Consider the following 27,925-nt stretch of genomic DNA (forward strand, 5'->3'; position numbering starts at 1 on the left):
TTTACGTGTCAGCCAAGATTCAGTAGCTGATTGTTAAGCTTTTTCTGCTTTTGGAGAACAATGAGTAGCCCCGGATTTTACTGCCCAGTGTTTACCCTCCGTTCTCTGTTTCAGCCTTCCATATTCTGAAAGATACCACTATCCAGTTAACACTTGAGAAGGTCCCTGTTGTTGAAGTCACACAGTTCTCCGTTCTTGAACCATACCAAAGTACAGGCTTTCTTAGAGTTGAGGGCAAATTTGTAAATGCTGTTCAGGTATGAAATTCTAAAAAAAAAACCCAAAAAAACAGTATAGCGGTTATTCTGTAAAGGTCACATTTCGTTGTATTTTTCATGTTTTCTTCTTTTTTGATTTTTTTCCCTTTTTAGGTTTTTCTTTGTAAACCTGTTTATGAGCAGCTCCTGCAGACTCTAGATAATCTCTCTTTAATTGAGGATGAAAAAGTAACTGCTCGTCAGCCTCCAACCCCACCACCCCCTACACCTTCCTCTTCCAAACCACATCGTTTTTCTGATCTTCAGGGTGGGTTGTTCCCCCGAGATCCCTCCCTCTCCTTGTCTTACTCGTCAATATCATCCTCCTTCTCAACTCCTCTTCCTCTTCAGGATCACAGCTCTTCTGTCAAGCCTCCCTCTTTCACCCAGGTCAGTGCAACTTTTAAGGTGTCTGAGCTCCAGGTGCAGCTGAGCGCAGATCTTAGCCAAGGGTCACAGGATCTGGTTAGTCTGCGATTCCAAGACCTGGAAGGAGATTTCACTAAAGACCATCCTCACACTCTGTCAATCCAACTGACCCTTCACTCTCTGCTGATGGAAGACCTTTTGGATCAAAATCCTGAATCAAAGCACAAGCACCTTATGGTTTCCAGAGGTGCCCCCAAACCATCTACCTTCAACCTTAAAGAATACCTTTCCCAGTCATGCCCGACAGCATCTAGTGCTATGTATCCAGAAATGCCACGCTCACTACCAGCCCAAATGGAAGAAGCACAGAACGTCTTCCAGTTTTACCAGAGGCACCCCAGTACTCCTGTATCCAGTCGGAAACGTAATAAGGACTCAGAATGTCCCAGCACCCCTCCCCCATCTCCTTCTCGCAATTCACAATCCCCTCACTCTCTGCCAGACTTAGATGACTCCCTGGTTCACATCAACGTGCTTCTGGTCGACAGACGACATCCTGAGTTTCAGACACGCTACGGCAGCATCGGTCGTAGTGTAGATGTGGACTTCAACTGTCTAGATGTTCTCATCACACTGCAAACCTGGGTTGTTATTCTGGACTTCTTTGGCATTGGTTCTACTGCCAACAACCATGCTGTGAAAGTGCCTAGTATGTCTCCTGAATCCAAGCCTGGACACACCGCTCCTTCGGATTTAACAGACATGTTTCCTGAGGTTAACGGAGACGAATCATTGGAGAAAGTCAACACTAAACTGGACCTGAAGGTAGAAAATTAGTTATGAATGTCATGCAGTTGTTTTTGTAAAATGGAAAATAAATGTGAGCATTTTTAATGAGGCTTCATTCTTTTTGTCCCAGGTTCATTCTTTGTCTCTAGTGTTGAATAAAAAGACCAGTGAGCTTGCTAAGGCTAGTGTGTCAAAATTGTTTACGCACTTAGAAATGATCGGTAAGTTTAGTTATCTGACTAAAAGCATTTAGTAGCTCTGTTTAGCTGGCTTTTCTGTTTAATATAATTCTTGCATTACATTATTTTAGAGGGGGATCTTGCCTTGCAAGGAAGTCTGGGTAGCCTGTCACTAAGTGACCTGACCTCACATGGAGATCTGTACAGGGAACGCTTCACAACACGGGGTGGAGAGGCACTCATTTTCAACATACTCAAGTAATTTATTTCTACATTCTGCACTTCACTGTATTTATTTCTATTCGACTGTGCTAATCATGGTTTTTTGTGTAGGTATGGAGATCCTGACCCATCCCTGGTACGGGAGTGTGATATAAAGGTTTCTTTGCAGATGGCTTCAGTGCAATATGTACACACGCAGCGTTTCCAAACTGAGGTGGTGGCTTTCATCCAGCACTTCACCCAATTACAGGATGTTCTAGGCAGGCAGAGAGCGGCCGTGGAGGGTCAGGCGGTAAGCAAGCCTTTTTTTTTTTTTCATTCCTTGTTTGTTTTCTGTTAACCTTTGGACAATGTATGCTTGAATGGTTTATTTATTGCCCTTAACCTTTGACCAATGATATTTTGTCTGTCTAAATGACATTCTGTCACTGTGATCTTCACTGTGAAATTCTTAGCTATGGGATACAGCATTGTAATGGCAATCAACATGGTTTCAATATCTGTGTGTGTGTGTTTTGTGTGGTTTATTAATAATCCTTGCATTTCATGAGTTTTCACACTGTATAATTGCTGCTATTTTGAAGACTGAATATTGGACTGTGTCCGTGCAGTGATGCCCTGTAGATATGTTATCTAGCTAGCAATATGAAATAATTGGGAATTTTTATCATGGCAGCAAGTATTACTAAAATTAGTCAAGGTTAGTAATCTGATCATTGTTTATTCTCTTCCAGAATGAGTAAATAAGTGGCGGTGTAAAAGCATTAAATTGATATTGTTAATTTTTTCCGGCTGTGCAGGTGCGTGAGCGTCCACAGCGAGCCTCACGCGTACTGTTGGATATCGAGGCAGGGGCTCCTGTCCTCCTGATCCCAGAAAGCTCCCACTCAAAGCGCCTCATAGTGGCCAACTTGGGCAAGCTCAAAGTACGCAACAGATTCCTGCCTGCAGGCACCCGTGGCACTTTTTCTCTCAAAGACAAGGTAGAGAAACTTACCATGGCACATACCTTTTTCCCATCTCTGGTGAGTCCTGCCAACCACTGTGAACACACACACACACACACACACACACACACACAAACAACAATTCCACTCTGTGCTTGTCGCATCTATGTAGCATTTTTTTTTCTCTGCACGTTTCAGTAGAAGAGTGTTTTATTAAGTGAAAGTTTCACCTGTGTGAAGGTTTGTGCATTTAAATGTTATTGTTATAGACAAAGACATCTGCAGAAAAAAGTGCTTCATAGATGCAGCTCCATCTTCCTGTGCATGATTACTAGCAGGGTCTCGGGCAAACTTTTAAAGAAAATTTGTGGTGGTATATATCTCATGCATTGTATTTTATGCTTGTTATTTTATATCGGGTAAAGACGTTAAGATCGATGAATGATTTTATATTAAAAGTCCCTATTTAATATATAAACATTTGCTGTCTTAACTTTGTTTTCTTAAGAATTTGATTTTGCATGCTTATTCATACAAGGACCCAACCTACTATAAGGTAGTTGTTATTGGTGAATTTAAGTTTGAATATGTTTGCTTTGCCCTGCGTGGTCCTATAACATTAGAGATTTACTCCTTGGGTGACATGTATTCATTTGCCTTTTTTCTTCTATTCTGTTCTCTGAGTACTGTGTGAAGCTTCCTGATGCACATGGATAATAAATAAGGGGTTTTTGCTTGTTTTATGCTCAGAGCCAAAAAGCTGTGGTCCTGGAGTGCCCCATGCACTGCACTTTTTAGTTCTTCAGCACACCACTTAGGCTTTGCTGTTTAGTTGAATTATTGGTGTCAGAAGCAGAACGGGGGGCACGGTGGCTTAGTGGTTAGCACGTTCGCCTCACACCTCCAGGGTTGGGGGTTCGATTCCCGCCTCCGCCTTGTGTGTGTGGAGTTTGCATGTTCTCCCCGTGCCTCGGGGGTTTCCTCCCGGTACTCCGGTTTCCTCCCTGGACCAAAGACATGCATGGTAGGCTGATTGGCATCTTTGGAAAATTGTCCGTAGTGTGTGAGTGCGTGAGTGAATGAGTGTGTGTGTGTGCCCTGCGATGGGTTGGCACTCCGTCCAGGGTGTATCCTGCCTTGATGCCCCGATGACGCCTGAGATAGGCACAGGCTCCCCGTGACCCGAGGTAGTTCGGATAAGCGGTAGAAAGTGAGTGAGTGAGTGAGAAGCAGAACGGGGTGACTCCAGAACCAGGGCTGATTGCAGGCTTTTCTGTGATTTCACAAACATTCTCTTCATCATTTTTATTTCATTTTGTACTGTATTTAAGCATTCAGTACTAAACCCGTTGTGCCTTTTATGTTAATACTCTTGTCTTTTCTAAAGGATCGTGTGAAGAATGCTCAGCCTACTTCGGGGAAAGCGAGTGAGGATGTGTCAGCAGACAGCGTCAAAGCCACTGCTTCTGGATTTACCTTAGGCAGGCCTCAGCCAGCTATGGGACACAGTTCTGATGCAGATACACTTTCAAGTCCAGGTTAATAACTTAAGTTAACCTTTTGAATGAATTTAACTTTCCATAATTTTATTGTATGAGGTTCTAGTTAAGCTGTCCTTTGTTTTTGTTTTTTCTTGTAGATTACATATGTCTGTTGGACTGCATTGCCGTGGATCTGCAGGAGATGGATTTATTTACTGCAGAAAGGCTGCCGTGTGAACCTTGGGACAGTGGAGCGAAGCGCCTAGACACAGACCTGGTTTTTCCCTCTTATTCAGTGTGCAGAACTGGAGGCAGCCTCCTGAAGGAGCGGTGCCACCTTAAACTTAAAGTGGAACGCAACCTGGACAAGTAAGTGTTCACTTGATTGTTTTTTTTTTTTTATCACTTAACACATCCTAATTACATTATGTCTGCTTTTAAGAACACCATCACGTCCTCTTTTTTTGTTATCCCTATCGATGTGTATGCAGTTGTATTATCACACAAATGTTTTTCATTACTTTAGCTTTATTACACGTTGCTAACTTGTGTTTTAGGGAGCTGAGTCATGCAGTCCCAGACATGTCCATCCATGGTAGCCTGTCTTCTGTACACTGTTCCTTGGATCTGGAGAGGTACCAGCTGATCCGTGGCCTGCTCGAGCACAACCTGGGAGAGCCTGTAGAGGAGTTCCTCAGACCTTACAACCTACAGGACCCCAGCACCTATGTAGGCTCCTGATGTTAAAAGCTGTGCTTGCATAGTTTGTACAAGTTCTAGTCAAGACTTTGATGTAGTGCAATTATGGTCTGGTCTTTTGGGAAAAGCATATGAAATATGATAAGATATGAATGTGTAATTACAACTGATATGCATGTAGTGATGTGTAATAAAATGCTAAATTCTCAAGTGTTGTGTCACTAACAGGAGACTCATTTAAGCAGCTTAATGTCTTCACCTCTTCCGTATTTCTCATTGACAGACGGTTCTGAGTGGTGATGTATATACAGGCCTGTCTTTCTTAGTTGACATGATGAATGTCAGTTTGGAGTTTTTGGATGGCCCCAAAACCTCTGGACATAACCAGTCTTTGGCCAGGTATTTCATTTATTTAAATATTTCTGTATGTCAAGGGAAATAATTTTATGGATTGCAGCAAAGATGAAGTGTCCTGTGTATTTGCTTGATAGGTTTGACTTCATGAAATCCAAGGTACTGTTTGAGAGTTTTTCGGACGGATCCAAATCTGTGAACCTGGTGTCTCATTCGCTCTTGGCCTACGACACACGTTATAGCGAGTCCAACAAGGCCACAGAGGGAAAGCACAATGTATTTGACTGCATTCTGCAGCCCTCTAGAACAGGCACCAATCGAGCTTCTCTACAACTAGAGCTGCATTACAGGTGCTGTTGAATATTAGATCATAAGTTAGTAATACGTTATAAATTAAGTTCCAGATTAGGCCCTTTTGTGATTGCTTTTAATCCCTTTATCCCTTACCTAGATCTACCAGGGATTCCTCATGTTTCACTGTTGTGCTAAACAACCTGCGAGTGTTCCTGATTTTTGACTGGCTTCAGCTAGTCAGGGATTTTCTGCGTATGCCTACGGAGAAGGGAGCGGCACCCACCCGACAGCGTTGGCCCAGCAATGGGAGTGACCCCGGCATGACGGGCACCGTCATGCCCAAAACTGTCAAGAGTGGAGTAGTTACAAAACGATCCACTGTTCCTGTCACCCAAGACAAATATCTGGAGGTTAAACTTAATGCTACAGGTAAATGTCTCTCTTTGTTGTAAAATGTATTTTTTTTTTTCATCAGTCCTTTTGTCAACAGTAGGTTCTTCTCTGTTCTGAACAGGGACTGAGTTTGTGGTTGTGGAAGACTCATCATGTTCAGATACCAATGCCATTATTCTAAAAGGCACTACTGTACTCACCTACAAGCCTCGTCTTCTGGACAGACCGTTCTCTGGCAGCTTGGCCGGAATTGAGGTGAATCATTTTTCATGGCATCGTAACCATTAGCAATACATCGGGGGATGTTTGCTAAAAACATAGTTAGCATTTCTTTAAGCCTTGTTTCTTATGGATTTCCTTGTTTTACAGGTGTATTCCTGCCGGCTGGGCAGCGAGCAAGACACAGCGCTGTCTATTATTGATCCTGTCAATGTACAGGTCGAGCTGTGTGGTAGTCCCACCTATCAAAGCAGCTCAGGCCTGCTGGATGCCTTCAACATGGAAGATTTTCCACCCCTGCTAGAGGTAAGAATACTCCCAAAATAATTCTTAAACTTAGAGGTATTAAATCCTTATCTTGGTATATTCTTTTTATGTCTTTGCTTTACAGATCCAGTTTCCTGCTCTGGATATCCGGCTGTCTTACAACGATGTGCAGCTCTTCCTGGCTATTGCTAAGTCCATCCCCACCGGCTCCCCAAGTGTTGATAACTCTGCATTTGACTCCCAGGTAGTCCAGTCCACTGCAAGCCCAGAGACTACCACCAAACCAAAAGACAGTTTCAGGCATCGAACAGAAGCCCTACTGGGTATGATTCTCTGATGCTTATGTTGGTGTGATTTTTAGATTGTTAAGAATTTACATTTTTAGTAGTGGTGTGTTTATGGAATTTTAGAAAGTCAGCTAACACGCCTTCAGGATCTGGGATTCAGGAGGGAAGATTGCAGACGTGCTCTCATCCATTGCAAAGGTAAAATGTTGTATTTGACTGAGTACTCAGCAGGTAAATTGATAACTTTAAAGAAACAGCATGAGTAAAGTGACATATACAATGGTATGGCTGTAGGTCAGTTGGATCAGGCAGCTACGTGGCTACTAGAAAACGCAGAAAGCACTTCTGGCAGGAGCAGAGCCGACTCCGGTTCAGGCTCCCACTCCGCTCCTCCTTTGTCTGGAGTGGAGGTCAAGGCTGAGAACGTGTGCATTTGCTTCATTGATGACTGCTTGGATTGTGATGTTCCCCTAGCTGAACTCACCTTTTCACGTGAGATTACTCTTCCTTTTCCAGTGAAACGCTGCCTTCTTAATATTACAAGAATCATTAGGTCACATGAATTTGCATTATTATTTTATTATTGTCTTTTCAGCTTGAATAATCCTAATATTTAGACGGGACAACTTATACTTTATATCTATATTTAGCTTCTACCTCCTTGTTTTAAAGGGCTGTCTGTGCTGCAGAGGATCGGATCTACACTGGAAGGAAAAGCTAGTTTCTCTCTGTCTGGAGATTATTATAACAGGGAGCTCTCAGGTGAGATCTCAAGAACTCATTTATTGCCTACTGTCAGATGTCTACAAAGTGCCTAATCCTGCTAGGTTTTTTCAAATCAAATAAACAGGCCTTTCAACCAATAAAAGGAACTGGTTCAGGTTACATATAAAAGCTCAAAATAGTTGAAGTCTGGCATATCTCACTATTTTTTTGTAGTCTAGCTATTTCCAGCCATCTTGAGGATTGTTCACATCACAGATGTGGTGGTGGTGGTGGTGGTGGTGGTGATGGTGGTGGTGGTGGGTGTGTGTATGTGTATGTATGTGTATGTATGTGTATGTATGTGTGTGTATGTGTGTGTATGTGTGTGTATGTGTGTGTATGTGTGTGTATGTGTGTGTATGTGTGTGTGTATATATGTGTGTGTGTGTATATGTGTGTGTGTGTGTGTGTGTGTATATATAAAATTACCAGAAGTTATATTCATGTGCTTTATCATTAACATGTTGCATAATTTTATTGTTATACAATAATAAATTGTTATTATTATTATATAATTTGGAAAAGTAAAGCAGATGTGACAAGACGGTGTGTCTGTTTGTATGTGTGAATGCAGGCTGGGAGCCATTTATCGAGCCCTGGCCCTGCGTCCTGAATTGGCAGCAGCAAGCGGCAGGTCGTCTCCATCCTTCTCGTTTGAAACTGGGAGTACAAGCCAAGCAGAGACTAGACATGAACATCACCTCCGTCTTACTCGGTAGCCAGTCTGGGTCAAGCACCATTATACATCTGCCTTCTTTTCACTAACTGTTTACCTTCATATTTATGAGTGGTGTGAGGTTTTTCTCACCCTGCTGTGGGCCTGTTGTTCTGACACATAGACCAGTACAGCACAACCAAGACTTCGTGGTTAGCAGACTACTGTAAGGAAGACGAGCAGTCGCCACAGACCTCCGCCTCTGTGTCTTGGATGGGCTCCTCCGTAGACCCCCCCACTTTTGGACAGAGTAAGTTGCAGGCATGCATTCAATCTTGACTCAGAGTGAAGCCTGGAAAACATTATTTACATGTTAACCTACTGGGAAATACATCTCCTTTTGCTTTCTACAATGTGTTTTTTTTTTTTCTTGCCGTCCGTGGGTCTAGACCTGCATTTTTGTTAAGCTTCTTTGTTGCTTAAAAGGGAGAAATATATCAATTCTACTCCGACATTTCACCCAAAATTGTATTTTTTTTTTTTTTTTTTTTTTTTTTAGAATTGAATAAAAATATCTGTACTAATACAGTTTTACTTGAGTGCCATGATTGCTTTTTAGATGATTCTGTTTAACTTAAGCAAGATTGACTTGTAGAATGAAGGTTTCACTGACTGAAATTAAAGTTTTGAAATTTACATAAAGCTTTTTCATCTCTTAGTACTCCTGGTCTACATCTCCCTTGCATGTCTCTTTCTGTGTGTCCTAACATGCACGTGTCTTTCTCTCTTCTTGTCTTCTTCCCTAAACTTCTCTTTGTGCTATCAGGTGTTCCTCTTGCTCACCTTAGAACTAGGAGCACTGCCAGCTTGACTTGCCTTGAGCAACAGATTGCTGCCCGAGGTACAGGTTGTAGACTAAAAAAATTAGCAAGCTGGTATCCGTCATCTGGTGATTCCTAGATAGTTTGTCTTCTAGCTTCAGCCTTTTAATGTTATGTTACGTTTTATTTTATTTTTTTTAATTTTTTTATTTCAGTAGCAGGTAGCGGTTCTTTTATGTGTACAGTCATGCCACTGCTTTTTTCTGAAATATTGAAGGCCTTTACTGTTCTATCCTTATATGCTTTCTTGACTAGAACTACGCATGTGCATGTTTATTAGTATTTTAGTATTTTAAATATCTGAAATGCCCAAATTATGGATTGTCATAAGTAATTTAGTTTCTGTGTGTGAAAGAAAATGAATTCAGTTTGTTATTCTTTTATTTTCAAAGTTGTAATAATTTATTTATTTATTTATTTATTCTTTTAAGGGGATGTGAAGTTGTCTAAAAGGAGGCAGCCTTTCGTTCCCTTTGCCCTGCGTAATCATACTGGCTGCACTATGTGGTTTGCCACCCTCACCACCACCCCAACCAGGTCAGAATGTCAAAATGAATGTCATTATTTTGATTCTAATGTAACATTGAGCTTTTTGCTGAGCACAATCCTTTTTATGTCCACAGGGTGGCACTGTCTCACAGCAGTAGTGCTGACTCAATATCCGACACGCGTGGGCCTGGGACAGAGGACACGCACAACATCAGTCAGTGGAGAGAGGTGCTGCCAGGGGAGGAGATTCCTTTTGAGTTCGAGGCCCGTGAGAAACTTAGACACAGGTGTGTGTGTGTGTGTGTGTGCGTGTGTATGTAGCATACATATGGATTCAGCTGGAAAGATAATTCAGATCAGCTGGGCATTCTCAGCATAAGATTTTTGTGACACATGATCTTTGTTCTTTGAATATAAATCTTTTAAAAATCTTTCTTTCTAAGTACTCGTTTCGTCTTCTGCTCTCAGGCATACTCATGAGTTAAAGCTACACCAGCTCTTGGTACGTGTCGGAGGCTGGGAGCAAGTAAAGCCTGTCTCAGTTGATAAGGTCGGTGTGTTCTTCCGTTATGCTGCTCCTGATTGCAACAACCCCTCCAACACGGTGAGGTTTCACTCTGTTCATGTACAACATACTATTAATCTGTAAATTTAGAATGAACAATGATTCACTGAAAGTTGCTCAGGTGCTTAACATCTATCTTATTTAACTAGCCATGCCAGCGTCATCGCTTAAGCTAGCAATATTAACATTTGATCTTTTTTTTTCTGTCGGCCGTTTAGGTTGGTAGTCCAGTCAGCAGAACCAACATCATACATCCTCATGTATATGTAAGTATTTTTTTTTTTTGCAGGTTTTCTTTATGTAAATTAGACATTTTTAACATCTCTGCTGTTAATCATTACATTTCTGAAATTCTATGCAGTTTTCAGCCTTGCCCCCTGTCAGAGTGGTGTTCTCCATCACAATGGAGGGTAGTGCAAGCAAGGTAATCACTGTACAGTCTGCTCTCATGGTGAAGAATCGCTTAGAGTTGCCCATGGAAGTACGGCTAGACAGCCCTTCTGCTCCAGACAGTGAGCATTCTGTTCTTTCCTATCAAAATATTTATTCAAAATGTCTTTATTTCAATTTCAAAGGGACACAGGTTCTCATTTATAATGGTCATATAAAATGTTAAGTAATACATTTACTGTGGAACACAAATAGGTTTATGAGTAATATAAGGAAATAACCCTATGCGGTGCAAAAGTAGTTCACTGATTTTGATTGAATTTACCAACAGAGCCTGTTGTGCTTCCACCTGTCCTGCCTGGAGAAGCTTTGGCCATCCCTCTCCACCTGACCTCATGGAGACTGCAAGCTCGGCCTAAAGGCTTGGGACTATTTTTTTGTAAGCTGCCCATCCACTGGACAAGTGTGGAGCGACCTGGGGAGGTCAGCAGCAACAAGAGGGAGTGCCAGTCAGCTGACTTTGATGACCAAAACAAACGTAGCTTCAGGTAAATAAAGGCTTTTAGAGAATGTGTTGGAATTGAAAGGAATCGGCAATATGGTTGTTTTTGTGTGTGTTTGTCCTTTTTAGGTTTTGTGTGGTTATCAAGAAAGAGAACTATCCTGAACAACAACCGGCTAAAATGGTCACTGGTAGTGCTAAGCAGATTTACAGACAACCAGGTCACACAATCTACCTGTTACCCACCTTAGTGCTGACTAACCTGCTGCCCTGTGACCTCAACTACTACATCAAAGGGACCTCAATCAAGGGAACCATGAAACCAGGCAAAGAGTCGGTGCTTCATGCGGCAGACACCTCACAGAATATAGAGTTAGGTAAGTTAGAGAACAACTTATGTCAGAGATTTCAAAAGTAAGCAGGGCAATGAAATTGTTCATAGAATTAAAAAAAACAGTCTTGCAAATCTAAAATGCTTTTAGTACACTTTGTAGTACCGTTGGCAGCTTTGAATGAGTTTCATATATTCAATATTTCTAGTTTAATAGTCCATCTAAAATAACAATACGTCATCCGGTATTTAAGCACGCTGACAGGTGGCATTGCTCCTAATCCTTACCTCATCTCTCTCAGGTGTTCTTCTGGAGAACTTCCCAGTGTGTAAGGAGCTGTTGATTCCTTCTGGCACTCAGAACTACGTGGTGCGCATGCGTCTGTATGACGTAAACAAGCGGCTGCTGTGTCTTACCATCCGCATTATTCTCCGAGCAGAGGGGGCGCTCAAGATCCTCATCTCCGCTCCTTATTGGCTCCTAAACAAGACAGGTACTTTACCCAGTAATCGAATTAATAAAGTGTTATTAAAAACGGTGCAGTTTTGTTTGACTTTGCATACAATGTTTTGTATTGCAGGGCTGCCTCTGATCTTCCGCCAGGACAACAGCAGAACAGATGCTGCCGGGCAGTTTGAGGAGCATGAGCTAGCCAGGAGCCTTAGTCCATTACTTTTCTGCTACGCAGACAAAGAACAACCTCTCATGTCAGTAAACGGGGGTTAACAAATTGAACATTGGTCAGTGTTTCTCTTACTTGATCTGACGTAGTTGGAATTTCTTCTCCCTGTCTGTCCATCAGGTGCACTATGCGTGTCGGTAAAGGGATCCACCCAGATGGTGTTCCTGGCTGGTGTCAGGGTTTCTCATTGGATGGTGGAAGTGGAGTTCGAGCAGTTAAAGTCATCCAAACCGGGAACAGACCGGGGCTCATCTATAATATAGGTGACCAAAATATTCTCTAATTTCTGTGTAATATTGTTTTTTTATCATTTGTGTATCGTGTTATTTAACAGTAGTGATATGGATTGTTTAAGGAATTAGTGTCAGGAAAGGGAAGGGACGCTACCAGAACACCCACATTGTGACTTTTGCACCTCGCTATCTGCTTGACAATCAATCTTCACACAAGCTGGCTTTCTCCCAGAGAGAGTTTGCTAAAGGAAAGGTAAACCATGTTCTTTAAAACACGTATCCTTAGGTACATGTTTAGATGTTAGTACTGCTTACATTAGTATGTCATGAATATGAAGAAAACTATTTCATATAGCACACACTATGTGCACTATAGGTCACAGCCAACCCCGAGGGCTATATCTCCACTCTACCAGGCTCTAGTGTGGTGTTCCACTGGCCCAGGAATGACTACGATCAACTCCTTTGTGTCCGACTTATGGACGTACCTAACTGCACCTGGTCTGGAGGGTTTGAAATCAGCAAACCCAAATCGTTCCATGTCAACATGAGGTAACGGTGACGTTATATACTATTGGCATTGAATAGCAATTAATAAGCACTGTCTATTTTTGTTTAAATATATATATATGTGTGTGTGTGTGTGTGTGTGTGTGTGTGTGTTTCCTTAGAGACACGTTGGGTAATTGCTACTTTCTACTTGCTGAAATCGCCCTGAAAGGAGCAACCTTTCAGATTTCATTTAGTGACACAGACCAGTTGCCTCCACCTTTCCGCATAGACAACCTCTCCGAGGTGAGAGATTAATCTCTTAGACAAAGCATTTGCTATAATATTTGTAGATATGTAACAACTGTAATATTTAATGGATAAATTAAATTAAAAATAAACATCTATGGTACTGCCATATAAGTAGCTCTGTCTTCTGCCATTATCGAGCTTTTCAGCTATGCCTCTATTTTTAAAAGGTACACAGGATATTTAGTTTCAGCAGAGGGAGCGTGGTTAATTGCAATCTGCAATTTTTTAAAAACTTTAAATGTTGTGTAGATGCATTTATTCATTTTATGTGTTCAGCTATCACATTTATAAGCACTGTAAAATAATTCATGTTATCTTGGGACTTGTTATATGAAATGCTGTTGTTGCTTTAGGTGCCAATCCAGTTCTGGCAGCATGAAGTGCCAGATATCAGACTGCACACCGAAGTGAAAGCTGGAGCTGTACTGGACTATGCTTGTGATGAACCCATTCTTCCTCCTCACATTACACTGACTGTAAAAGGAGCTGGGTCCTCTGAGGTCACCGCTAACATGAACTGCTTTAGAGAATACAACAAGCTTTACTATGAGAACTTCATCTATATCGCTGCAACTTTCACATTCTCTCAGTAAGTTCTCTAACAGATCGATGTGAAACGCATGATATATGGCATGTGATTATGCATTTGATATATATCTTGTTGATATTTATGATTTAAAGATTTGCTTTCACTTCAGGGATGCAAGTAAAAGGCCAGGAGCAATGAAGCATGATGCCAGCTGTGCTGAACTAGTGCTCGATGTTGAGACAAAGACACAGAGAGTCATTCTAAAGAAAAAGGTGCCACTTTATCTCTTTTAACACCTTTCTTGCTAACATTTTTTGCAGATGTCTCTCTAACCAGTCTTGATTCTGGCTTTTGTAGGAACCAGGAAAGCGTTCTCAGCTGTGGAGAATGAGCGGAAAAGGAATGCTTTGTCATGAGGGTTCCTCTCCCCCTCAGAGTAAACCTGCCCTACCCAGACCTCTTGATTGCTCCATGGTGCTGGACATTGCCGGGCTTGCCGCAGTCACAAACAACAGGTCAGTCAGTCCTATAGGCAGCATGAATTGAATTTTTCTGAACAAAAGGTCAATTCAGTGGAACATCTGCTTTGAATTTTTCTCTCCATGTCTTTTGTGCTATCCGTAGAGCTTTTTCTTGCCCTTCAACCACCCTTGACTTTTTTTTTTTTATCTCTTACAATCTACCTCCTTTTGTCTCTGTTTTGTCGTGCAGTTACGAGCCATTGATGCTGAAGCGGCCAGACTCTCGCCGCAGTACTACGCAGACATGGCACTTCTGCTCTGGCATGCTTACCTGTGGCTTACCCCGACTAGTTGTGCAGGTCTGTCTTCTCTTCCGCCTTTTTTCACCCCTCTTTTTTTGGTTGAGGCTCAACCATAATTACTCGTATCAAGTGCCCTGGTTATTATTATAGTATTACATTACATTAAGCGGTTATGTTCTACCTCTTATCCTGTTACTGGGATTGTTTCTGCAGGTAAAGGGAGGAATCTCAGGCCTGTATGATGGTGCAGAGGTGGTGCTCGGGCCAGACTCAGGACTGCTTGAAAAACCCCCAGAACAGCAGTTTATTAATCAGAAGATGAGGCCTGGTTCTGGGGTGTTGTCTGTGCAGGTTGTTCCTGATGGACCCACTCGTGTACTGCAGGTGCACAGTTGATTATGTTAATATTCGGTTGAATTAATACCACTTGCCATTTTGTGCTTGGCGATGATTGTTAAACTGGAGAGTTTTGTTTTTGTTCCAGATCAGTGACTTCAATCAGCGGCGAAATAACAGAACATCTCCCAGCACAGAGGAGAACCAGAACAAAGAGAACACACTAAAAAAGGATCCTGAGGGCGAACTTGAGGTTATTTGCTTTTATCTAATTCAATAATTTGAAAAACTATTAGAAAAGAGACTTAAAAATGAAAGCTCAAACATATTGAAATCAAGGCTACGGTAAAAGATGTGCAAAACTGCTGACATGCGCACACTGTGCATACAGTGAGGAGGATGCCAAAGAAGGGGAAATAGAGCCCAAAGATCAGTTTCAGAACTGCAGGTTTCAGCTGATTTGTGTGGGTTTGAAAGGCAGTTTCTCAACAGCAAGCAATCGAATGAAAGACGACTTTCTTGAGAGCAACACAAAACACAGCACCTGAACTTCCCCATGCGTCAGTAGAACCGCAAGTGCCATCCTGTTATAGTCAGACGAGACCAAAATAAAACGGTCATGCACATAATCGGCAGTTATTTAAGCCACATATGACTTCATAAAAGGAAGAGCACCTGATACGTAGTGGAAAATATGGAAGTGGATCAGTGAAGTTTGGGGAGAGTTTATGGCTGATGTTTCAGGGTTCATATGAAGATTGATAGTGTCATATATTCTCCTAAGTACCAGGATGATTCAGTTGAAACCTGGTTGCCTCGGTAAAGAGTTTCTGACTTCACCATGGATGTATCATTCCACAAGACAATGGGCTAAACACATTTCCACATGAATACAGAAAAGGGAAAAAAAAAACAACCATTTTTTCCTTTCTGGAAACACACAAAAATGATCTGCGTAACGGAGCAGACCAACGTCCTTGTACAAATGTCCCCAGCTTTCTTAGACATTACAGAAAGAGACTCGGTGCTGTGATTCATTACAAGGCAGACATTACAAAGCTTCATGTTTCCATTAAAAAAAAAACAACAAAAAAAAACATGACAATCTTCATAAAAGGTGCCAATCATTTTGGAAGGCCCTGTAAATATGTTTTGAATAAGTCTTCACAGGTTGAAAATCACTAATGTCCCAGGTGGTGAGTGTTATGAATATAAATGAATTCATTCTGATTACAAGTGAGCTGTTGATGAGCTGTTTACTGATATATACATGTGGTCCACCTCATATTTATGTACATGCAAGTATCAGTGTCACAATAACAATGAGAAGCTTGAAAAACTGTAACTATTAGCTAATATCGCTGAGTTTACTTATAATTCGAATAATGATCTAAGACCAGCCCAACTCATACAATCATGACCAAAACTTAACTTTTGTTCTTGCAGGTGTTGATAAACTTGGAGGAAGGAATAGGGCTGTCTCTGGTAAACAAGGTGCCTGAGGAACTGGTGTTTGCCACATTGTCTGGCATCAATCTGCACTATACACGCACTGCTGCCAGCCAAGTCCTAGAGCTCAGTGTGAAGAAAATTCAGGTGCCTGAAGCAAAATATTGCAAAGTAGCATTTTTCATGTTTATTTGAGGAGATTAGTAATACTATTGAATTCTGGCCTATTGTGTCACTCTGCTCTTTCTTTTCCTTTCTCCTCCTTTCTCTGGGTCTGTCCCTCAGGTGGATAACCAGCTGTTGGGCAACACACAGCCAGTGATGATGTTTGTAACTCCCAACATCAGTGAGGGCATTGTGATGGAATCAGGACCTGCTCTGCAAGTCAATGCTGTCAAAGTGCCCAGCAGTCTCACGCTTACAGAGCTGTTCAAGGTAAATCACTAGGTGTTGTTGTGTTTCTTGTCATTATGAAATACTTTGCTAAAGCAATTATTTAGTAGTGGAATATTTCCACGTGGATTTCTAACATTTCTGTGAGGTTTTGGACGATCAAATTCTTTTGCTTTGCTCAGCATCTTATGGTCACTGCTGGACGCTTCACTGTCATCATAGAAGAGAAACTCTTCCTCAAGCTGCTGACATTTTTTGGCTATGGGAAAACAGAAGGAGGTATGAAAAATCACTGTGTTGTCCCTTAGGGATAAAAGATTGTTTTAGTAAAATGATTAGTGCTTCGTATGACAGTGGAATGGGGGCTGTTTCAGAGGTTGAGAAGTTGGATGAGAACCTGCACGAGAAGGCAAGTGAGGAAGCAGGACCTCGGAAACGGTACTACTTTGAGAACCTGAAGATCAGTCTCCCTCAGGTTAAACTGAGTGTCTTCACTTCACACAAGCTGCCTCCAGACCTGAAGGTAAAATCAACACATTAGCACCAAACCAATCTTTGTAGATAGTGAAGCCTAGGAAGCGTGATTAACTTATTATGTACACTTCCTAGGCTTGACACACTTCATTACATTTTCTAGACATTTTGCATTTTACTGCAGGCCACCTAGGTGCAAAAGCTGAACACACCAAATATTCAGAAGAATAGCCAAGAACACTGAAATTGTAGCATCAGTGACACTTATAAAACATTTATTTGCTTAAATAAATCAATGAATAATGTATGCACCAACTCAATACTGCCATATTCTGATCAGGACAGTGTGGAAATTATTTTAAGACATGTTAAAACTACACCTTTATGTTTTTTCCTAATTTGGCAACAGAAGCCACATGTAGCAGGTTTGGTATTGGTATTTGATTTGGTATTGGTATTTGAAATGGGGAATAAACTTATTAAAGAAGGACACCTTAATAGTAGTACATCTGTTTGCCATACTTTTTAACAACATTGGAAAGGGTACACTGTTTATTTAATAATTATATTTTCGTGTGGATTGGATGAAGCTTTATTCCATTTTTACTGTTTGCAGACTCTAAAGGGAACTCTGGGAATCCCACTGGTCAGATTTGAGGATGCAGTAATCGATATGTATCCTTTCACTCGAGTCCACCCGTATGAAACCCAGGAAATTATCATCAATGACATATTCAAACACTTCAGAGAGGTAGGACTCCAAGAGCACATGCTATTCCTTTTTTGTTTCAAATGTTAAAAACACCACGTTTTCACATGTGTTTAAATATGTACCTGTACATTCCAATGATTTCTTGCTGGTCTACGGTAACGTGTGCAGGAGCTGATTAGTCAGGCTGCCCAGATACTTGGCTCAGTGGACTTCTTAGGCAATCCCATGGGCCTGCTAAATGATGTCTCAGAGGGCATGTCCGAGCTCATCAAATATGGAAATGTAGGAGGCCTGATACGCAATGTAACACATGGGGTCTCCAACTCAGCAGCTAAGGTAATGCTCTGAATCTTGTTGATTAGGTTTTAACACACTGTATGGCCGAAATTATGCAGACACCTAACTATCACACCAATATGTGCTGCATTACTGATCTACATATGTGAGCCGTCCCTATACTGGTGCCATGAAGTACACAATTGTCTAGAATGTTTGTATGTTGTAGCATTAAGATTTCAGTTCTTTGGCACTAACATATTAGTTACTAACATAACAATGACTCTGTGCACAAATCAATATCTATTAACTCATGGTTTGTCAGGGTTATTGTGAAAGTATTTGAGTGGCCTGCAAAGAGCCCTGACCTCAACGCTACAGAGCACCTTTGGGATGAACTGGAACTAACAGTCTGGCCCAACATCAGTGCTCAACTTTACTAATGCTCTTACGGTTTATTGGGAAAATAACCGCAGACAAAATCTAGTGTAAAGCATTCCTCAAAGAGTAGAAGTTATCCTAACAACTAATCTGAAATTACATGTTTAACAACAATTGGCCATCAAGTGTGTTTCCCCAAACATTTTAGCTCTTTAGTTATCCCACTTTTACACAGTGATTCTTAGGGCTTTTATGTTTCATTCTTCTTTTCCATAGTATTGTGTTTTTGTGTACTAGCTCACAATGAGCACAGTCAGTTCGATCTCTGCATACAAAGAAATTAGGGTTTTTTAAAACAACACATTATTTCGTCATCTTTTTTGCTTTCATGCTTTTGGCTTATATTCAATGCTAGGTAGGAATTTCAAGTTGCTTTGTTTGCTAAGTGGTTATTAAAACAACATTTCTCTGAGTTCATATTTGCAGGGAAAAGATGTAACAGCAGTTCATTCCATTGTTTAGTTCATAAAACTGAGCAGTGCAAGTTGATTCTTCTTTCACTATGTATTACATGATAGATGGTAGTAACACTTTGAAACAACTAGACAAATGGCAGAAACCGCCGAAATAAAAAGTTTAGTTAATCATCACACTACGTCTGTAAAAGTTCTCAAGTGTGTATCCGCATCATGCCGAGATGAAAAGTACACCAGCTACAACCTAAGAAACATAAAATCATAGTATTGTAGTAGTGTGTACTAGGTAGTTGTAGATCAGTGGTTAAGGCATTAGAAGCTTGTGAGTTCAAATCCCAGGGCTACCAAGCTGTCACAGCATGAGGGTGTCTGCTAAATTCCATAAATGGAAAATTAAACAAATGAAAATGTGTACATTTTCTTCCCGCGGCTATGTTTACTACACACATTTACATCTTATGTCATCTTATGAAAAGCTCATTGCGCTGACAGGCTGCTGTTGTAGCAGATGGTGTGTACAGTGTGTACAGTAGTGTGTGTGGTCAGACTATAATTTTGCTCCAGCCTGTATATCCAGTCCTGCAGCCAGCTCCCAGCAGGTCTGTTTAGGTCCAGGTCTTTCAGTGGCAGCCAGCTCCCAGTCAGCTAGCCCCTTTTTGAGTTTCCCTTTAGTCCTCCCCTCCTGGTTTACTGTTCTGGCCAGGAGAGCATGCTGACAGAGCTGACTTTATAATCAAATCCTACCCTAACTTCATTATACATTCCTGCAGTAGCTTTTGCTCACTAATCACCAAAACTCAGAAATGGTTTTCAGCCCATTAAGCTGATTCGGTTTGTTGTGCATCCCAAAGAACCAGAACTGACTGAAACAAACGAAGTGAAAAATTGCATAAATAAATAAATCTGCGAGAAAGCCAGGTGACATGACTGCTAATTACCTGGGAAGAGTTTCCACCCGTTCTTAATTCTTTGTTGCCACTGGCAAATTTTCATAACAAAATAAGACCGTATTACTCCCTGTACGCATATTTCCAAGAATGGGTCAAATAAAATGTTTTGCCAAAGCCTTTCCCTACCTCATAAAAAATTGCATGCTGTAATTTTCAACAGGGAAAAATCTTAAAAAGAGCTTTTGATGATTTGTCAAATAGTTTTTGGTTTTTATGTACCTGGAAATGGTTTAGTCATTTTATTTCCTTTTAAACCTATTTTTTATATATTTTTTTTCTTATTTGTTTGGAAGACATTCAAGTACTCCTTCAGCTTTATTGTGGACTACAACCCTAATCAAGTATTCATCTATCCAACTATGTTGCTGCATTATACTCTAGATCACTTTGACCATCGTGTTTTATGTTTTAAAAATAAAACTCTGTACTGCTTACATTATGCTGTGAATCTGTGGCATAATACATCCCCGTTGATTCTTTCAAGGCACGGTTAATGAAATGAAAACCTTAACTATTTAATAGTTTTGCCATCTTTACATTGTATGCATTGTCACCTCTGATCGCTGCACCCTGTGAACAAGTTTACGACTGCCACACTCTGGCTGGATCCCACACACACAAATTGCACAACCACACACATGTTCAGAGTTCCTTCTCTCCAACTAAACTAAAGGAACTAATGGTTTGAGCAGTGAGTTGGGAGGGCCATAAACTTGAAAGCATTCTCCTCTTGCTCACCCTCCCCCTTGATACAGATCTGCTAAGTGTATTGGTTTAGTTTCACAGCAGAGCTTAAAAAAGACAGAGGAGTAGGAGGAGAGAATTTTAGCTGGCCTTCAGTTGAACTCACCAGGGACTTTGCTTGGAGAGGTCATTCCAAGTTCATGCCTGGCTCCTGCCGGAACTCAGCAGAATGCGCCTGTGTTTACCCAGAGCTCAGGCTCCAGTAGGGAGCTCTCTCAGCCTGTAACACAAACCCACTTCCAGGAGGCACCTGCTGGGGATCGGGGGGGCCCTTTGGGTAAAGTCAGATCAACTGTGCCGAGAGGGTGGGAAGCCACCCCGCTAGACAAATTACTGCCTGATATATTTGACAGCTGAATGAGGCACTGTGAAAAATCAGCATCCCATCATCATAGCATCTCAGCATTGCTATGAGAAGAAGCACTCCACTGGTGCAGTAAATGTTTTCCTAGTCATGGGTTACTTAATGTCATGAAAGACGAATGCGTCATTTATCTTCTGACCAGTTAACAGAGTGTGGACTTTATGTTCCATCAATTATTTACGATCGCAAGACGTCATGCTATAATTTCCTAACCTAAAGTCGTTGAAAGAATCTTTCCCAAGAGTGGAAGTTCTGCTGTGTCTGTTACAGGACACAAAAAAACACATTTTCAATGTGTGACTGAATGAAATGGCTTTCTGGGTCATGTGTATAGAAGGACCTTTGACTAAGACAAATGAGTTATCAATCACTTCACACTGGGAGCCACAATAAGTCATTGATTGTGTCCAAGCAGACTGTCCACTCCTTAGGGACCCTGCAGGAGGCTTTTAACTGTCTGAAAGGGCCAATGTTGGCATCACAACTGCTTGTTACTTTAACAGACAAGCTCTTGAATAGGATGAAGATTTATTGAGACATGAATTGAAAATCACGTCACCTTTTGAGTGGTTTGAATTTGTCAGGGCAAACATTCACATTAAGAACATCGTGCTGACAGTTTTGAGATTAATTTAGTAAGATGTTACAAGTACAACTCAAATTCTGATGGGATTTTAGCAAATTGACTAGCTCTGCAAGTTGATCAATTGTTCCAATGACATGCTAACGCTCAGGGAATTGTGTAAATCTAAAACACTGCTGTACTGACAGCTTAAAGCTTTCCAAAAAATTACACTTGGATTTGATCAGTTTTGAAGGGAATTTTTCTGGAGTGGAATTGTAAAGATTTTCCATTCAGGCAAAACATCCTTCTCGAAAAAAAATTTGATCTGGGCAAATCTATTAGATTTAGTACCACAGAGGTTACAGGCCCTGTTTTTTTTTTTGTTTTCTTTTAATTTTTTTATTTCCAGCAATTGGAAATCAGTGCCCTTATTTGTCATTGTAAATGTACAGTGAAATATCACTTTGCTACTTTCCAAGTATGATGCTTAGTGTAGAAAGATTATTGGCCTTGTAACATTTTAGCTTATTTTTTTTTGTTGTTGTTGTTGCTTTTTTCCAAACTAGCTGGAAAAAAGGCATCTCGGAGTTTTCCATTTCACTTATCTTATCAAATAGTCATGACTGTTGATTATTTATTTATTTAGTCACCATTGCTACTATTGTTACTGGTACTTAATGATTAAATAGGTTATCTATAGGCTTGTTGGGTCTCGTCAACCTGTATTATTTTATAATTTGACAGAACTCTGAAGTAGAAGAATTGTAGAATATTAGTAATTAGCTGTCATGTGTTAGCCCATTTCTGATTACTTCCCCCACATACAGCTCTGATACAACATGCCTGCATTGGATAATGGAGATTGGGCTATGAATAAAGGAGGACAATAAGCACAGCATTCTAATCAGAGATTTCCATTCAATTTGGCTAACACAGGTTGTGCTGAATCACTCGTATTACCTCCCTTAGGTTTTATTACACTTAACAGTGAGCGTTTTCTCGATGACTCTGCTAAAATGCTACCACACCTTTGATCTCTTTGTGTTTCCCCACCGTTCTTTGTGTGTAGATGAACACCTCTGAAGTTTGTGTGTATGTGTGTGTGTGTGTGTGTGTCTAAACCTAAATCTAAGCCTATTGTGCTCCTTAAGAGAACATGAAGGAAAAGCGATATATGAAAAAGCGATGTTCTTTAGCCTGTGTAAGACTTCCTTACTGGTCAAATTATTGTGTGGAATATGTGTATTCTGTTGATAACTATGGCAAGAAGGTTCGATCCACTTTTTTACTGTTTATTTTTGTGCTACAAAAAAAATGGACGCTGTTTATTTTTTTCCTAACCATGATTAGGATTAATCTTAAATCCACTCACATCCTCCCCTCCATTGTCCAAACAGCAACGTAGAATGTAAATGGCAATTAAATAGCCCTTTAAAAGTAAATACAAAGCAATAATCTACTTTATAACTACAGATAGACTGCACCATTCTCTGGTTTAGCTTGTAGATTATTATAATATACATTTTGTGTTCATCTGTTTGTTTTTTGTGTTTGTTTTCTTTTTTTTGCAGTTTGCTGGTACTCTGTCAGATGGACTTGGTAAGACCATGGACAACCGGCACCAAAGCGAACGAGAATATATCCGTTACCATGGTGCGACCAGTGGGGAGCACTTAGTGGCAGGCATTCATGGACTTGCTCATGGTATGTATATATGCTATGGGTTTTCATCATATTCACACTGTTACTATGCAGTGGATTCTGCAACATTTGCTTCTCTCAGAGTTGCATTTTGTGTCATGCAGGTATTATTGGTGGCTTGACCAGCGTGATCACATCCACGGTGGAAGGGGTGAAGACGGAAGGTGGCGTAAGCGGTTTTTTCTCAGGTCTAGGCAAAGGCCTTGTTGGGACAGTGACCAAGCCAGTGGCAGGGGCACTTGACTTTGCCTCGGAGACAGCACAGACTGTTAGAGACATGGCCAGTCTGGACAACCACAGGTAATGTCCAAAATCAAGCATTGCATCACCCTAGTCATCACCTACACACACGCCGACAAGGCCTTTCCCGCTCTTTTGTTTCTACAGCATTCTGGGCCATGGTGTGAACTCTCCATAAACACCAGGTGTACCTATAAATCACACCTGCCTTTTAATTAGTTCTCTTTGTGGCTGGTGAGGTTCGCCTTGTAATGAACTCATCCTAATGATACGCACAACCACACAAAAGCACTCAAATCGGCTCTGCTCTCTGGTTTAAGAGCCTTTTCTCTGGGTGTGAATCCCCCCACCACTGTTTCCAATGCTGTTCTACCTGAACTTTTATGAGGGGGCCCAAGAGCAGCTCTTATTACACAGAGTGTCTGGTATGTAAAGCCATTTGTTCTGCATCTGCCTGTGTATATGTGAGGCAGCCATGCGTCGACGGGAATTGGAGTCACTGCACAAAGTGTTTGTAGCTTCCCTGGTCCAACTGGAGAAGGAATGAGAGCATTTCCTGCCTTCCAACCCTGAGTGTTTGTGTGTGGGCGTGTATATGTGTGTGGGGGACCTGCTGGTGAACTGTGCAGTGGGGAGCTGGAGAGGGTTGGGGTGGGGGAGAGCATTCGGAGCGTGCCTGCCACAGTGCGGCGAGGAGTTCAGCCAGAGTTCACACCAAATATGTGCTGCATTCACGGGTCACAGTGGACACTGTCTGTCCGTTAATACACTCATAAACACACTCACAGGTACAGCAGTTTCGTTCTCATATTGTTTTTATGTACACTTAAACACTAAACGACACTATAGATCACTTCTATATTTTAGGTTCCAAATACTCTAGTGTCCATTAAACTTTCTTTCAGGGTCATAAGAAATCCTAGGCCCAAGACATTCTGCATTGTTGTGGTTTATTTGTGCGCAAACAGGAGAAGCTCACAGGGAATAGTTTATTAATGCAGGGTCGTCTGTAGTGCAACAGTCTCATTACATCTACATGCCCAGTATGATCACAAACAGGAAATAAACAAGTAAATGAGATGCAGACCGGAGTGGGTGAAGAGCGGTGTAACTGTCCACATGCATCGATTGCTCTTTTGCCCTGCTAGTGAACTCTCCCTCCTTCATCTCTCAGCGCCCCATCACACAAACACACACACACGCACACACATTCACATATACACACCCTCATCGCTTCACTATGCAATCTAGGCAGCCTTCCAGAGCCAGCTCAGTTACAATCCCAAAACAAAGCAGGGAAGTGCTGGAGGGGCAGCGTCAGGGGCCCAGTCTTGGGCCGAATAAGCACCTTCTCCAAGCTTATAACTGTCAGTTACATCTGAAAAGTGTGTCACTTCCTTTATTCCTGCACAGCATATGAAATTCTCATGTGGTTGCCTGTGAACTTGCTTGACTTACTAATGGAGGCATTGCTGGGATGTGGCTCAGCGATTCCTTCTCAGGCTTCCGATTAGATAGTTATGCAACTCTTCTGATTATACAGGTTCATGTTTCAGTATTATTATATACTCTACATACCTGAGGAGGAATGTTGAGTTGGATTGAAGAGACGGGACTGGGTTTTTCCCTAGATAAACATTATACAAGAGCCACACATGCAAATGAGATTTCAGGCTTAACACACGGGTCACCAATGCATCACTAAAAGCATTTCATTTCATTTCAAATGTTTATGCATTTTATATAATGACAGCATTGAGGTTGCCTGGAATTTTCTTTTTAGTTATTCTTTTTTTTTTTCCATTTATTCTTTACCGCCTTATTCAGTTGTGATTATTACGTAACTGAAAATGCAGGAGGATTCAGTTCAATACAATTCAGTTTTATTTGTATAACGGTTTTAAAAATGGACATTATCACAAAGCAGCTTTACAGAAATATAGAATTGTATAATATAAATGAACGTTTTCTCTAACGAGCAAGCTAGAGGTGATGACGGCAAGGAAAAAGTTAGGAAGAAGCTGAGAGGAACCAGACACAGAAGTGAGCCGGATCTTCATCTGGGTGACGCTGGATAGTGTGATTTGTAAAGAGCTGAATACTATATAATTGGAAACATGAGCTTTTGAGCAACATATGAGTAATGAATACAGAAATAACCCTTACAATCATATAGTTTTAACTTGAAGTCTATTTTGTTGAAGTTTCGAACTGTTCAGTGATGTTATCGAAACAAAAAATGATCTAATAGTAAAGTAAAAAAAAAAAAAATTTTACAAAACAAATCAGATTATTTGGTCTTTCATATGGTGCACAATAAGAGTACAATGAACACTCATTCCACCTTAAAAAGAACCATTTTAAGTTTTAGTTGAAGATTTTAAACTCTCCATAAAGTTTCCCAAGAGGCATTTGAAGATGATTTGTCCGAGAGCTTGATGCGCAGTGGTTCACCTCACCTGATCATGTGGGTGTGGTGCAGTGTGCTGAATGAAACACCTCTGCTGTACTACTGGATTACTCTTTGGGCTCCACCCCCAGGTTTACTGCTCATGCTTCTTCTCGAAAGTGAACAAGAAGTAAGAGCTGTTTGTTTGCACCCATTGACAGCTGATTGGCTGTACTCCAACCCTGAGCCTGACCTGGAGTTGAACTCTATTGTTTGAGCAGCACAATCGAGCATAGGGCATTATGTGCAAGTGCCTTTTAGAGTGAAGGGTGAGGCTAGAGGGGGAGAGGTTAGAAGTCTCATTGGATACTCCGAGCCAGATCTCATGACTTATGGTTATGATTATGATCCATGTCTCAGAGAGCCGGCCAAGGACATGTGGGAATGTCGGTTTCTCATATAAAAAAAATCTCATTTTTATTTAAACCTTCTATACAATTAACAGTTTTAGAATTTGAGCTTATTTTATACATTGTATTTTTCCCAAGTCTACCACAGGCTCTTTAAGCAAAGATTTATTTTTGCTTTTCGACTTCACGGACTTTAGCGAGATTGGCATGTTATCAGTTTTTTCCCCTCAATTAATAATTTAAGAAAAGGGCAGTTATTTACCGAGAGTCAGCATTATTTGTATTTTTTCTCTCTTTCCTTTCATTCAGACCTCAGGTTTAGATTAGCTGCAGCAGCTGCAGAAATACATGACACAGTTTAAACAGAAGAGAGAAGCGAAATACACTGGCGTCTTTGTGAATCAACTGGAAACCATCAGCTCTAATCAAATGACTGTGAGCTCAGATTTAAGCCAGATGTAGGAATTTCAGTTCAGCCTGCGGTGGCAGCCAAGGACCGGGTCAATCTTAGGAGAAGTGAAACTCGGGTTTTGCCTTGGCATTGGAACCACTTGTCCTGTTTGACCTAAGCCAGGCTACTAAAGATGAACTCTAATATTCATCTGATCTAGTGTTTGGCTGTAGGAGCTAAAAGGCTTACATTGTATGTGTTATTCATTAGTAATATAAGAAGATAGGAAATAACTGTGATCACTGACTAAGCTTTCAGTCAGCACCTTGTCTAGAAGTACGTACACTTCCTTTTGGCTCTCTAGACTTCTGCTTTTTGTGCCTGAGGGTATAAACAGTGTGAATGGAGATGAAACAAAATATTGTTCATTTTGATCACTTATTTCTCATAATTCTGATTTTATGTGTATGTGTGTGTGTGTGTGTGTGTTGGGGGGGTTAGGCTGAGTGTGCAGCGTGTGAGGAAGCCCCGGTGCTGTAAAGGCCCTCAGGGTCTGCTGCCTCGCTTCTCCTCTACGCAAGCCGACGGACAGGAGCAACTCTTTCACCTGACCGATAACATCCACTCTGAATAGTAAGTATGCAGCTCAAATTTCTCCTACGTCCACAACATGTTTTATTTCATCTTATCTGACCTATAGTCTAGGAAATTGTTTTTACGATAAGAATAACACAGCAGTAAAAAAAATTATTCGGCAGAATAACGTACGGCGTCTCCAAAGACTTCGTATGTAGAGGACATTAACGATTTGTAGTAAAATGTAGCGGCATTATTTATAACATCCTCTACTTGATTACTGTTTCTTTATAAAGACACATGGAGTTGTCTCACCCAGCTTTAGCTCCCAGTTTGGCAGCAGTGTCGCAACCTTGTGTCAGCTTTCCCATCCAGTCATGCAAATGTTATATGTGATATAAACTAAGTGTGAAACATTTTGGATGACAAGTACAAGTTATTTTTGTCTATCACTAGCAACGCTGGACTTTCTTTACAAGATATATTTATTTCGATAATAATTATTTAATTAATATTAATTTAAAGAACCGCATTTGAAGATGCCAGACAGACTAGTGCATGCAGCAGCTTCAGGTGGTTTCAGTCTTTGCTTCTGAGCTTGTAGCTTAGCCAGGATAGGTGTTTGCTCCCACTGTGAGGTAATCCATCCAAATCAGCACTTCTCCTGTGACCCAGCTGACCTCTCTCCTCTCAGAGGTGCCACGAGAGCCATTATTCTCTCTAGCACATTGCCAGACTCCCTCACACAGCCACG

At 41.1% G+C, this 27,925-nt stretch overlaps 1 protein-coding gene across 8 annotated transcripts in view; it reads left to right on the forward strand.

Annotated features, from left to right (window-relative positions):
• The window catches only part of vps13d (vacuolar protein sorting 13 homolog D), a 41,184-nt gene that overhangs the window by 9,378 nt on the left and 3,881 nt on the right, over nucleotides 1-27,925 (forward strand). For 3 of the 8 annotated variants that reach the window (XM_060893728.1, XM_060893726.1, XM_060893729.1), the window contains exons 20-69: nucleotides 115-257; nucleotides 372-1,451; nucleotides 1,546-1,636; nucleotides 1,726-1,852; nucleotides 1,928-2,108; nucleotides 2,617-2,841; nucleotides 3,272-3,319; nucleotides 4,151-4,301; nucleotides 4,403-4,613; nucleotides 4,802-4,973; nucleotides 5,227-5,342; nucleotides 5,435-5,647; nucleotides 5,749-6,020; nucleotides 6,106-6,239; nucleotides 6,354-6,509; nucleotides 6,595-6,793; nucleotides 6,881-6,955; nucleotides 7,052-7,249; nucleotides 7,430-7,519; nucleotides 8,097-8,237; nucleotides 8,362-8,487; nucleotides 9,004-9,078; nucleotides 9,490-9,595; nucleotides 9,682-9,834; nucleotides 10,016-10,151; nucleotides 10,331-10,378; nucleotides 10,474-10,624; nucleotides 10,834-11,050; nucleotides 11,134-11,381; nucleotides 11,638-11,829; nucleotides 11,917-12,043; nucleotides 12,139-12,281; nucleotides 12,374-12,504; nucleotides 12,628-12,803; nucleotides 12,923-13,046; nucleotides 13,406-13,641; nucleotides 13,751-13,853; nucleotides 13,939-14,096; nucleotides 14,293-14,401; nucleotides 14,558-14,728; nucleotides 14,829-14,933; nucleotides 16,127-16,276; nucleotides 16,415-16,564; nucleotides 16,705-16,801; nucleotides 16,897-17,045; nucleotides 17,613-17,747; nucleotides 17,877-18,044; nucleotides 23,036-23,168; nucleotides 23,270-23,465; nucleotides 27,097-27,228. In XM_060893728.1, the coding sequence (XP_060749711.1) occupies nucleotides 115-257; nucleotides 372-1,451; nucleotides 1,546-1,636; nucleotides 1,726-1,852; nucleotides 1,928-2,108; nucleotides 2,617-2,841; nucleotides 3,272-3,319; nucleotides 4,151-4,301; nucleotides 4,403-4,613; nucleotides 4,802-4,973; nucleotides 5,227-5,342; nucleotides 5,435-5,647; nucleotides 5,749-6,020; nucleotides 6,106-6,239; nucleotides 6,354-6,509; nucleotides 6,595-6,793; nucleotides 6,881-6,955; nucleotides 7,052-7,249; nucleotides 7,430-7,519; nucleotides 8,097-8,237; nucleotides 8,362-8,487; nucleotides 9,004-9,078; nucleotides 9,490-9,595; nucleotides 9,682-9,834; nucleotides 10,016-10,151; nucleotides 10,331-10,378; nucleotides 10,474-10,624; nucleotides 10,834-11,050; nucleotides 11,134-11,381; nucleotides 11,638-11,829; nucleotides 11,917-12,043; nucleotides 12,139-12,281; nucleotides 12,374-12,504; nucleotides 12,628-12,803; nucleotides 12,923-13,046; nucleotides 13,406-13,641; nucleotides 13,751-13,853; nucleotides 13,939-14,096; nucleotides 14,293-14,401; nucleotides 14,558-14,728; nucleotides 14,829-14,933; nucleotides 16,127-16,276; nucleotides 16,415-16,564; nucleotides 16,705-16,801; nucleotides 16,897-17,045; nucleotides 17,613-17,747; nucleotides 17,877-18,044; nucleotides 23,036-23,168; nucleotides 23,270-23,465; nucleotides 27,097-27,228 (8,368 nt within the window). The remainder of the gene's footprint in view (nucleotides 1-114; nucleotides 258-371; nucleotides 1,452-1,545; nucleotides 1,637-1,725; nucleotides 1,853-1,927; nucleotides 2,109-2,616; nucleotides 2,842-3,271; nucleotides 3,320-4,150; nucleotides 4,302-4,402; nucleotides 4,614-4,801; nucleotides 4,974-5,226; nucleotides 5,343-5,434; nucleotides 5,648-5,748; nucleotides 6,021-6,105; nucleotides 6,240-6,353; nucleotides 6,510-6,594; nucleotides 6,794-6,880; nucleotides 6,956-7,051; nucleotides 7,250-7,429; nucleotides 7,520-8,096; nucleotides 8,238-8,361; nucleotides 8,488-9,003; nucleotides 9,079-9,489; nucleotides 9,596-9,681; nucleotides 9,835-10,015; nucleotides 10,152-10,330; nucleotides 10,379-10,473; nucleotides 10,625-10,833; nucleotides 11,051-11,133; nucleotides 11,382-11,637; nucleotides 11,830-11,916; nucleotides 12,044-12,138; nucleotides 12,282-12,373; nucleotides 12,505-12,627; nucleotides 12,804-12,922; nucleotides 13,047-13,405; nucleotides 13,642-13,750; nucleotides 13,854-13,938; nucleotides 14,097-14,292; nucleotides 14,402-14,557; nucleotides 14,729-14,828; nucleotides 14,934-16,126; nucleotides 16,277-16,414; nucleotides 16,565-16,704; nucleotides 16,802-16,896; nucleotides 17,046-17,612; nucleotides 17,748-17,876; nucleotides 18,045-23,035; nucleotides 23,169-23,269; nucleotides 23,466-27,096; nucleotides 27,229-27,925) is intronic. The other 5 variants (XM_060893730.1, XM_060893731.1, XM_060893733.1 and 2 more) reach the window with 5 other exon arrangements.

The sequence above is a fragment of the Tachysurus vachellii genome, chromosome 19 (genome assembly GCF_030014155.1).
Source record: "Tachysurus vachellii isolate PV-2020 chromosome 19, HZAU_Pvac_v1, whole genome shotgun sequence".
NCBI lineage: Eukaryota > Metazoa > Chordata > Actinopteri > Siluriformes > Bagridae > Tachysurus > Tachysurus vachellii.